The sequence below is a fragment of the Culex pipiens genome, chromosome 2 (genome assembly GCF_016801865.2).
Source record: "Culex pipiens pallens isolate TS chromosome 2, TS_CPP_V2, whole genome shotgun sequence".
Classification (NCBI taxonomy): domain Eukaryota; kingdom Metazoa; phylum Arthropoda; class Insecta; order Diptera; family Culicidae; genus Culex; species Culex pipiens.
This window is the reverse complement of record NC_068938.1, coordinates 20,515,155-20,526,995: the sequence shown is the minus strand read 5'-3', so window position 1 is coordinate 20,526,995 and position 11,841 is coordinate 20,515,155. Positions and strand designations below refer to the sequence as shown.

At 39.4% G+C, this 11,841-nt stretch overlaps 1 protein-coding gene across 1 annotated transcript; it reads right to left on the bottom strand.

Moving 5' to 3' along the window:
• Window positions 1-914: 914 nt before the first annotated feature.
• LOC120427174 (uncharacterized) lies at window positions 915-6,227 on the bottom strand. The gene is made up of 2 exons (XM_039592034.1): window positions 6,198-6,227; window positions 915-1,391 (listed from the first exon to the last, which is right to left on the bottom strand). The coding sequence occupies exons 1-2, from the start codon at window positions 6,225-6,227 to the stop codon at window positions 915-917; spliced, it is 507 nt and encodes a 168-aa protein (XP_039447968.1).
• Window positions 6,228-11,841: the final 5,614 nt, after the last annotated feature.

Here is an 11,841-nt window from a genome sequence, read left to right as displayed (position 1 = left end):
CGCGCTGTGCCGACAATGGAGGCGGGACTTCGGAAGACAAGTTCAGCAGTGCCGAAGAACCCTAAGCTGAGGAAGCAGGTTACAGCGACCAACTTCAAAGAACGAAGAACTCCCGGATGGCACAAGTATTTTTAGGTTGAGTGCGCCAGTTTTGCACTTAACGCGATGAACTTCATCGAGGACATCCCGAGTTCGGGGTTGTACTCACGGCATTTCTCGAGGATCTGCCGGAGCGAGAAAATTTGGCCCGGGCGCCAGTAAACTCCGATCATAGGGGCCCACGAACCTCCAACCATCCATCCATTCTTCTGGTAGTTTCTCCTCCCCCAGATCTTAGAAATCTTGGTGATTCGCCCTCGTCAACTGCTCTTCTCCATATTTGAAAAGCTCACCGGATAACCGATCTTTACCTGCGGTCTTGTTGATCTTCAGCTGCCTGATCTCTATCTTCACCGTCTCCAGATCAGGTGCTGGGAACTGTTGGTCAGCAGCGGGCGGTCCAAGTTGGACTTCAAAGCCGTCTCCATGCGTTACATCGCCGTTGAGGTGCTCGTTGAAAAACTGCAGCCACCTGTCCAACACCTCGCCTTTGTCCATGAGAAGGTGTCCCTCGGCGTCCCGACAAGTGTTGGTTTGCGGCGCATAGTCTTTGCGGGACCGGTTAACGCTCTCGTAGAACATCCGCGTCTCGTTCTGCCGAAATTGCTGCTCCATTTCGGCGCGGCTATCAGCTTCACCGCATAAGCTGCATTCTTCTCGTCGAGTAGCCGCTGGCACTTCTCGTCGAACCAGCGCTGTTTTCCGACTCGCACCGTACTACCTAGCATGGCTTCAGCGGCACTGTCGATAGCCGTATTTTGATCTATCCATCGTTGAGCGCCGAGTTCCTCTTACGTTTGCAGGCTCGCTTCCATCTACTGCACGTAATGCTGAGCCACAGCAGTGTTCTGCAGCCGCTCGGTGTTGAACGGCGGTGGGAGCCGGCTCCGAAGTCGGTAGTACGTTGTCGACAGTTTTGAGTGCATGCTTGCACCCACCGAGTGGATGTCCGCACCGCGATAAGTGCAGATATTTCGTATGTCCGAATAGAATCGGCCATCGATAAAGACGTGGTCGATTTGTGTTTCCGTTCGTTGGTTAGGTGATGTCCAGGTCACTTTGTGGATGTCTTTCCGGGGGAAGAACGTGCTCCGTACCACCATACCGCGGGAGGCTGCGCACCGCTGATGAACCGCTGGCCGTTCGTTCGTGACGGTGTGTGCAGGCTGTTCGGCCCGATCACCGGCTGGTACATCTCCTCCCTTCCTATGCGGGCAGCTGTCGAACTTCTCCTCCAGCTTTGTGTAGAACGCTTCCTTCTCGGCATCGGATGATTCCTCGTGTGGGCAGTGCTACAACATCGAAGTTGCGGGGTTTGAGCTCGTTCGACAGCTGCACTCCGTCACTTGACCTTTAAAGAGAAAAAAAAATCAATTATTTTTTAGTTTCCTCCGTGTTGAGGCCGCTTACTGCCGCGACGGGGTCGACATAATGCTCCTGCGTGGGAACGAACGGCGCGACGGCAGCTCACGCGCGTGGGCCGCGAGAAGAAGGAAATAAACATTGATGAACTGACAGGGAAAAAGGTTGACGGATAAATACAAAAAAAAAAAACACAAATTAAAAATTTAAGAGCACGGAATAGTTACCGATGAGGAAAAGTTAATTTTGTGAGGAAATTAGGAGATTTAGGAGTGGAGTTTGTGGGCCGGGTTTACAGAAAGTGACCGGACACAAGTTAGTAAGTAAATAACACAAACATTGAAATAAATAACACAAAGAACGGACGATTTGTCAACAGACACACAAGTATGTACCACACGTGGGCAACGACCGGGTGGTGCGGCACAGAGGGCAATTATTACTTTGAACGGCACAATCTGCACAAACACGAAGAAACAAAAGCATATCATTAAACATAACCTCACTCCACGGTTTAGGGTTCAAACAAGGACGTAGATCTGGTTTGGGTTGGACGAAAAAACAGGAAACAAACAAAAAAATTTCTTTCGAAACACACTTGTGACACGTGCTTTTCAGATTTTTGATTACATAATTTACTGTATCTTTTAACTGGTGTAACCAAATCAGTTGAAACTTGGAGCGTTTGTTGAGCGATAGTATACGAACCGATTGCTTCAAAAGGTTTGGCTCTACCATTCATAGTTTTGAAAATATTTATCATCAAACTTTAAAAATCGATTTTCTCGAATAGTACTAAATGGTCGTTGTCACAAGATAGCACACAGCTGACGAAATACAGTTAACAAAACCCTATTGCAATAAATATGGACTGGCTCCCCCCATTACCCTCGGGAAAGTGAATCCGTCAGGGTGACATTAATGACAGATCTGTGAGCGAGGTATGATCTGTCAAGAGGGCTCACGATTTCATACATCAGAAACTTCTATTCCCGATTGCTGATAAAGTTGTGTAACGGTTAAAGTTTCTACCCATTTCAATGAGACCGGAAATTATTGAAGTTTGTAACCACACCTAGTGCCAATGAAATGAATACAAACATTAATCCGCTTTCTTATAATTGAATTCTATCAATTGTAAATATCTTAATTTCAATATATCTTCCACAGTAATGTACGCATACTTAAAAAAATTTGAACATCATTTGTCTTCTTCAGGTATTTTCTTCATTTTTCTAAATATTTTCTGTAAAAATCGTAAATTGTTGTACGCAACAATGCTTCTCAAGTTCTTCATTTTCTTGACTCTTTTTTTGTAAACATGACAAAATCATCACTTTGAAACATGTTAGTTCTTCATGTGTACGAAATAATGTTGGACATTTCTTATCTTCTCCAGGTATTTTCTTATTTTTTCTAAACATTTTCCTTTTAAAATATGTTTGCTAAGTTATCGCTATTTTTCCGTAAAAATCTTTCAACATGCAACCAAAACAGTCAACTTCCATCGGAGAGACAGAGTCAGAGAGGGCGATTTTGACAACCGCACCATTACACACTCAATTTATTCGTGCTTTAAAAATTTGTAACTCTACTGCACTCTAATTGCTCTTATCACTTTTAATTGTCTTTTTGTACTCATTGTATTCGATACACATAATGCAAAAAAATGGTGTTAATTTGACTTTTTCAATATCGAGCATTTTATCATCAACTTCGATTGCGCAATCCAAATGCCACCATCGTGTACAGCAGTTACATCTTAACCAATTAATAACACTGTTATTCAAGGTACTTTTCGTGGCACAGAATCTACTGCTTTCATCAACCAACATGTATGAATCGTCTTTTTGAGCACAAAAAGGACACATGTTTACAGCGTAATCAGATTGTTCGATTAAAATACGCATAAGATCTTTTCTATATTGAACAGGGTTAAACTCAGCGGACACGTATGCTTGTTGTTGTTGAAACAAACAAACTGCATTATTTATAACATGAACACCACAATGGAAACTGTCATTTTGACAATTTACTTCAATGTGTGTAGCTTTCCAATCCAAAGAACGATCATACAATTTTTGAATCACTTTGCTTTGTGTTTTGAATTTTGCAAGAGTATTTCTAAGTTTTTCAAGCATCACCTTTCCAAGTGATTTATTCTTGTGCTGAAAAGAATCCATGTAATAAAATGTATTGTTTTTATTGTCCATAACTGCTAAAGTAAAATGACTGTTGTGAATGATTGGGCATAGCGTTACATCGCTGCTGATTATATTTTTAGAAAGCGATTCAAGCCTCTTTGTAGTGATATCATGCTTTAATTCGAAAAAGTAAGGGCCTAGTGAACACATTATTAATGTTGCCGGAAATTTGTATAGTGAACTAAGAACTTTTAAACTATAGTCGATAACGAAACTCGAAACCCAATCGGTACTATTCTTTTGATATAATGTTTTACATTCTTCTACTTTGAGTGATTCCCTACCAAAAGTGACGATAGTGATCTTATCACAACGTGATGTTCTTTCTAAATAATAATAGTTTATATCTGACAGCAATCCATTGCTTAAAACAGTTTCACTACCACGATAACCTGATTGAGCAGAACTGAATCCAACACATTCCACTGAAACAGAGTTTTCTGGTTTTTTTAGTTTAGTTTCCTTAGTTTCTTCAGTGACATTTGATTTTAGTGGAGCTTGATCGTTATGATCTTGTAGTTCAGGATTAGGTCGATTGATCGATTCTTCTTGTATTGTAGGTAAGACTTCTTTTGCACTCTTGGTTGATTCGTCGTTCACCGGTATTGCACTAATATTTGAAAACTGAACCAAAATATTGTTTGTTTTTCTAATAGACATTGTTTGAAGGGGAGTAGATGCCACGCCTAATACATCATTATTTTCTTCAATGGGAAGTTTGGCTACTCCGGGAGTACTGGTATAAATATCACGTTTTTCTATTTTTGTATTGTAATATTCCTGCATTTTTTGTTCTGCGAACAATTCTCTGCGTATTTTTTTATTTTTTCGCTTGGAACCTTTTTCATGTTCACGACTCATTGACGGTTTTTTAAATGATTCTTCTGTTTTTCTGATGTCTGATATGTTCATTTTCACCATCATATCATTATTATTTACCGGTTGTATTGTACGCACTATACTTTTATTGTTGCTAAGAACAGGTGGAGTGTATTGAGAACGTTTACCTTTTATGATTTTTTTTGAACTTGTTCCAATGTTTTTTGTTGCTCTAGACCTAGGAATCATTAAATCAAATTCGTCCATTTTACTATTCACATCTTTTAAAAAAATTTCTGTTATGTGATCGTCTACTCTAATCTTAGGATTACCAACTCTTATAAAATTGTGCCTGATATCTGCTTTTGTATCTTTGTGGTGCGCTTCAATAAGGCCATTGTTACCGCGATTAGCAATGGCGTTTTTCTCTGGGTCATCATACAAATGTTCAAATGTTAAAATTGGCGTTATGAGTGCTATATAAGTGATATACTTTTTTAACACTTTCATTATGAACTCATAGGTTGATCCATTGTCAATCTTGAACTGTTCAATATCTGCGTACTTGTCTAACACAATCGTTTTGAAATCAACGTACGCTTTTTGATAGTTCGGGCTCATCTCATATATTGTTTTGAATTGTTCTTTTGTTTGACAATCATCTTCTTCCTCGGGTTTATCAGGCTCGTCAGACCATTCTTCATGTTTGCCAAGTTTAAAAAAATCTTCTTCTCTATTTTTTAAATAGTTTTTCAATGCTTTATAAGCTTCTATTTTTTCTTGTTGTTGTGTTGATAGCAAATATTTCCATAATAAACATAAAATAGCATATACCTGCGAAATTTGTGTACAATCAAACAACGATAATAAAACGCTTTTGATATTACAGCGGTCTGGATCGTTTTTGTCCTGTATAAATGTATCAACATCCGCACACATCACTTTTGATACATGTGACGAGCAAAGTCTAACGCATACCATCGGTACCGGCTCTGAAAATTTGTTTTCTTTAATTTCCATCAGTTTATCACAAGCAATTAAATATTCAACAATACTTTTACCGTTAAAAGCTTTAACACAAGCATTCATTTCGGCCATCGAAAAATCTATCACTACTGACTTAAATAGTTTATGCAGGGGAAGAGTTGTGTAGCGTTGAATAAAATCTATTACTTTTAATAAATTTATGTGAATGTTCACTGTACTATGCGCACTACTAAAAAATTCGCAAATAATAAAAGGTATTGATTCTTTTTGACTTCCACATTGAATTCGAGTTATTAAACTGTACATTAAAAATCTCTTTTCATCAGTAATGACAGGATTGGCCCATGCGCTTCCCGATGCATCAAACTTAATACGAAGTGGGCCTTGTTTTTTTACTGCTTTATAAATAGTATATACCATACGTTTGTTTATCAAACCAATCGAAACTGGTTTTCGATCTAACCATGCTATAATTGAGTCTGGTTCTTCTGACATCAACACCAATGATTGCCATGGATCTGGATGTTTTCTCTGATCATTTCGAGCCTCACCAACCATTTTTGTTATTGTGTTTACAGAGGCACATTGTTTTAAATCTTTATATTTTTTGAAATTCACTGCGTCTGCACATATTGCATCAATTTGTTTTCTTCTGAAATCTTTGCTAGTCATTACCCGAAGATCCTGCTTCATTCGTATTCTTTCTTGTGCTCGCACTTGACTCACCATTGGGTTCGGGTGATGTATATTAGGCATATCTTGAAAGATTTTAAAAATGATTTCTTCAGTACTATTGATTGGAAACTGAGATATAAATATAAACTTTTTGCATGTTTTATATTTGCAATAAGCATAAATTTTAATAAGTCGCGAAGATTTTTTTTTTGGAAAATAGTCGTCTTTGTTATGAACATACACGGAACATTCTCCAATAACGCGTCTTACCAAATCATGATACGTTAATGCATTTTCTTTCTCTGATATGGGAACGTTTTTTCCGTATGCTTTGTTGTAAGCAATCAACCTACCAGTTCGAGTATTGAGTATTTTTTTGTATTCTTCACGTGTCCAAGTCATTGTTTGCCCTGTATCACTGAAATTTGGTAAATGATAAACCATATCGTTTTCATCCGCATTTTCTACATTGTCATAAATATCACTACTTTCCAGATCAAGAAAATTTTGTTCACTATTTAAAAAATCTTCATCAGCATCTTTTTCAGCACCATCATTTTCTTGAGCTCCAAAACGAGCTTCTACATTTTCAACTTCCATCATATCGATACATGCATTGTCTGATTCTAAATTCTTGTTTAGATTGTTGTTTGATTGTGATGTCTTGGTTTTTTCCTTTAGTTCACTGTTCAAAAAATCTTCAACAGCATCTTTTTCAACACAATTTTCTTGATCTTTATATCGAGCTTCTACAGGAATTTGAACCTCCATCATATCGAGACAAGTATTGTCCGATTCTAAACTTTGGTTCAGATTGTAGTTGGAAGTTGATGTTTTGCTTTGTTTAGTTTTTGGGCTCAATTCAGTCTTGTCGAAATTGATCATGTGCTTAAATGGGGGTTTATCTATGCTATCATCAATGGCTACTATAAGGCTCATATCATCTTTTTCAATATGTTTTACGGATAAATCATGTTCGATGTCTTTTGAAAATGTATTTTTAGTAATGTCCGTGTGATACTCAAGACTTCCCGTTTCGAGATTTGTATTTTGGTTTAAATTATTGTTAGTTAGCTTGTTTACTATATTAAACAATTGATTAATGTTTGCATCCATTGCATTAGTATCAATCTCAATATGATTGGAATTTGAAATGTTCAAATTATCTTGGAAATACGCATCTTTCATTACTTCTTCAAATGTGTTTGAATTTTTGTTGTCTTGCGAACATTCAACGACAGACATATCTTCGTTCAGCGATATAGTTTCTTGATGGTAAATAGACGGTGTTTCGTTTTCTGTTTTTATGTTAATACAATTATCTTTTTGATGTTTTGTGATAAGCTTTTTAATGCGATAATTAATTTTTTTCAATGTTTTTTTCTTTTCATTAAGTGGTTTTTTTTCCTTTAAACCTAACGCTTTTCCAATCAGGTCGAATAATATAGAATTTATTTTCAGCTCATGTAATTCTTCGTTCTGGTTTTGAAATACGTTTTGAATGATTTTGTCATCTTCCTCATCTAGTTCAATTTTGTTATTTCTTTTTACACTCAATTTCTCTTGTTTTACTCCCGCATACTCAGCACTTTCACCTTTATAAGTTCCATCCATTAGTTTTGTAGGGTCCCCCTTCGAGCCGCTATCTACACCCGCTGAAATAGTCACCTTCAAGATTCCATGGTTATCTATGCGTTTAGCAGGGAGGCCATGCAAGGGTTGACGCAGTCCTTCATGGGGATATGCGTTCAGAGCCAAATCGGTGTAGGTCAGGAATTATCATCTGAGCCTATTTCCACAATTCACTCCGTGATTGTGGCGAGCATAAAACGTACTTGAAGGCTTGCCAAAGTTTTTCGGGACGGCGGCAGCACATCCCATTAGCCTACTCGCCATTTCATAACGGTTTCACCCATTATTACTAAAAGAGTAGAATAGAACGGCTGTCAGCTCCAGTCATCTTTATATATCAATAAATCGTTTGCATGTCCAGGGTGAGTATAACCAGTTTGCCGTAATTAGAATCTAACTGGCATCGACTCTAATGCGCCAATGAAGCGAAGTTGACCTTATAGCTGTCGGCCACTATTGCTAGCACCAACTAGAGTCATCATTTTGTCTACAAGGAATTCGCCGCCCTGGGCTCCTAAGTGTATGAAAGTATAGCACGGGGCGAAGGCGCTGGATACCCATATTGACACTTAGAATTTTACGCTCCAGTCCTTTTATAGTTCATTTTGCCATTATTTAACCCGTTTTAGTATCCTCAATGTTTTGCAAATTATAATAAATAGGCGATCAACAAGTTGAATAATGTTTCCAGGGTGCACCACGAGGAGGCGAACTATATTACACCCCATAAAGTAAAGTAAAACATGTCAAATTTTCAGTGTCTTGCGAACCTTCGAGGTGAACGGACACTAGAGCTGCGGTATTTTTTACTACTTAAGCTCAGAGTTATTTCAAACAAAATTCACAGTCTTTTTAAAGACTACCTGAGTTATTTTCCAAAATTCTAAACAGTATTTTCAAGACTAACCCCACCTGAAATTTTGTTGTATTTTACAAACGAAGCCATCTTTTTAAGAGAACTTTGCTTGCAAAATGCGTCAAAACAAAGGTAAACGCAAATCTTCTGAAGATTTGGTCGTTACGTCGGTGAAGCATTTGAACGCTAAGCCGGCTAACGGAAACAGAAAAAGAAAACAGCCTCATCCGAGGTCTGATTCTGATTCTGAAAGTGAGGTCAATCCTCCAATTCTGAGGCCTTCACGGCGTTTCCCTTTACTTTTCCTTTTTTCACAATCGCTTTTTTACAGTTACGCGGACAAGTCTGTCATCCGTCAACGAAGCTTGCATGAAAACTGAGGCCTTCACGGCGTTTCCATTTACTTTTCCTTTTTTCACAATCGCTCTTTTACAGTTACGCGGACAAGTCTGTCATCCGTCAACGAAGCTTGCATGAAAACTGAGGCCTTCACGGCGTTTCCATTTACTTTTCCTTTTTTCACAATCGCTTTTGTACAGTTACGCGGACAAGTCTGTCATCCGTCAACGAAGCTTGCATGAAAACTGAGGCCTTCACGGCGTTTCCATTTACTTTTCCTTTTTTCACAATCGCTTTTTTACAGTTACGCGGACAAGTCTGTCATCCGTCAACAAAGCTTGCATGAAAACTGAGGCCTTCACGGCGTTTCCATTTACTTTTCCTTTTTTCACAATCGCTTTTTTACAGTTACGCGGACAAGTCTGTCATCCGTCAACGAAGCTTGCATGAAAACTTCCTTTTTTCACAATCGCTTTTTTACAGTTACGCGGACAAGTCTGTCATCCGTCAACGAAACTTGCATGAAAACTGAGGCCTTCACGGCGTTTCCCTTTACTTTTCCTTTTTTCACAATCGCTTTTTTACAGTTACGCGGACAAGTCTGTCATCCGTCAACAAAGCTTGCATGAAAACTGAGGCCTTCACGGCGTTTCCATTTACTTTTCCTTTTTTCACAATCGCTTTTTTACAGTTACGCGGACAAGTCTGTCATCCGTCAACGAAACTTGCATGAAAACTGAGGCCTTCACGGCGTTTCCCTTTACTTTTCCTTTTTTCACAATCGCTTTTTTACAGTTACGCGGACAAGTCTGTCATCCGTCAACAAAGCTTGCATGAAAACTGAGGCCTTCACGGCGTTTCCATTTACTTTTCCTTTTTTCACAATCGCTTTTTTACAGTTACGCGGACAAGTCTGTCATCCGTCAACGAAACTTGCATGAAAACTGAGGCCTTCACGGCGTTTCCCTTTACTTTTCCTTTTTTCACAATCGCTTTTTTACAGTTACGCGGACAAGTCTGTCATCCGTCAACGAAGCTTGCATGAAAACTGAGGCCTTCACGGCGTTTCCATTTACTTTTCCTTTTTTCACAATCGCTTTTTTACAGTTACGCGGACAAGTCTGTCATCCGTCAACGAAACTTGCATGAAAACTGAGGCCTTCACGGCGTTTCCCTTTACTTTTCCTTTTTTCACAATCGCTTTTTTACAGTTACGCGGACAAGTCTGTCATCCGTCAACAAAGCTTGCATGAAAACTGAGGCCTTCACGGCGTTTCCATTTACTTTTCCTTTTTTCACAATCGCTTTTTTACAGTTACGCGGACAAGTCTGTCATCCGTCAACGAAGCTTGCATGAAAACTGAGGCCTTCACGGCGTTTCCCTTTACTTTTCCTTTTTTCACAATCGCTTTTTTACAGTTACGCGGACAAGTCTGTCATCCGTCAACGAAGCTTGCATGAAAACTGAGGCCTTCACGGCGTTTCCATTTACTTTTCCTTTTTTCACAATCGCTCTTTTACAGTTACGCGGACAAGTCTGTCATCCGTCAACGAAACTTGCATGAAAACTGAGGCCTTCACGGCGTTTCCATTTACTTTTCCTTTTTTCACAATCGCTTTTTTACAGTTACGCGGACAAGTCTGTCATCCGTCAACAAAGCTTGCATGAAAACTGAGGCCTTCACTGCGTTTCCATTTACTTTTCCTTTTTTCACAATCGCTCTTTTACAGTTACGCGGACAAGTCTGTCATCCGTCAACGAAGCTTGCATGAAAACTGAGGCCTTCACGGCGTTTCCATTTACTTTTCCTTTTTTCACAATCGCTTTTGTACAGTTACGCGGACAAGTCTGTCATCCGTCAACGAAGCTTGCATGAAAACTGAGGCCTTCACGGCGTTTCCATTTACTTTTCCTTTTTTCACAATCGCTTTTTTACAGTTACGCGGACAAGTCTGTCATCCGTCAACAAAGCTTGCATGAAAACTGAGGCCTTCACGGCGTTTCCATTTACTTTTCCCTTTTTCACAATCGCTTTTTTACAGTTACGCGGACAATCTGTCATCCGTCAACGAAGCTTGCATGAAAACTGAGGCCTTCACGGCGTTTCCATTTACTTTTCCTTTTTTCACAATCGCTTTTTTACAGTTACGCGGACAAGTCTGTCATCCGTCAACGAAGCTTGCATGAAAACTGAGGCCTTCACGGCGTTTCCCTTTACTTTTCCTTTTTTCACAATCGCTTTTTTACAGTTACGCGGACAAGTCTGTCATCCGTCAACGAAGCTTGCATGAAAACTGAGGCCTTCACGGCGTTTCCATTTACTTTTCCTTTTTTCACAATCGCTTTTTTACAGTTACGCGGACAAGTCTGTCATCCGTCAACAAAGCTTGCATGAAAACTGAGGCCTTCACGGCGTTTCCATTTACTTTTCCTTTTTTCACAATCGCTTTTTTACAGTTACGCGGACAAGTCTGTCATCCGTCAACGAAGCTTGCATGAAAACTGAGGCCTTCACGGCGTTTCCATTTACTTTTCCTTTTTTCACAATCGCTTTTTTACAGTTACGCGGACAAGTCTGTCATCCGTCAACGAAACTTGCATGAAAACTGAGGCCTTCACGGCGTTTCCCTTTACTTTTCCTTTTTTCACAATCGCTTTTTTACAGTTACGCGGACAAGTCTGTCATCCGTCAACGAAGCTTGCATGAAAACTGAGGCCTTCACGGCGTTTCCATTTACTTTTCCTTTTTTCACAATCGCTCTTTTACAGTTACGCGGACAAGTCTGTCATCCGTCAACGAAACTTGCATGAAAACTGAGGCCTTCACGGCGTTTCCATTTACTTTTCCTTTTTTCACAATCGCTTTT

What these genes read in the sequence shown, in the direction of transcription:
- LOC120427174 (XM_039592034.1), bottom strand. Translation starts at nt 6,227, where the DNA reads ATGCCTAATATACATCACCCGAACCCAATG. An exon ending in TACATCACCCGAACCCAATG is followed by an intron (nt 1,392 to 6,197) that starts GTGAGTCAAGTG and finishes TCGATGTTGTAG; the next exon opens with CACTGCCCACACGAGGAATC.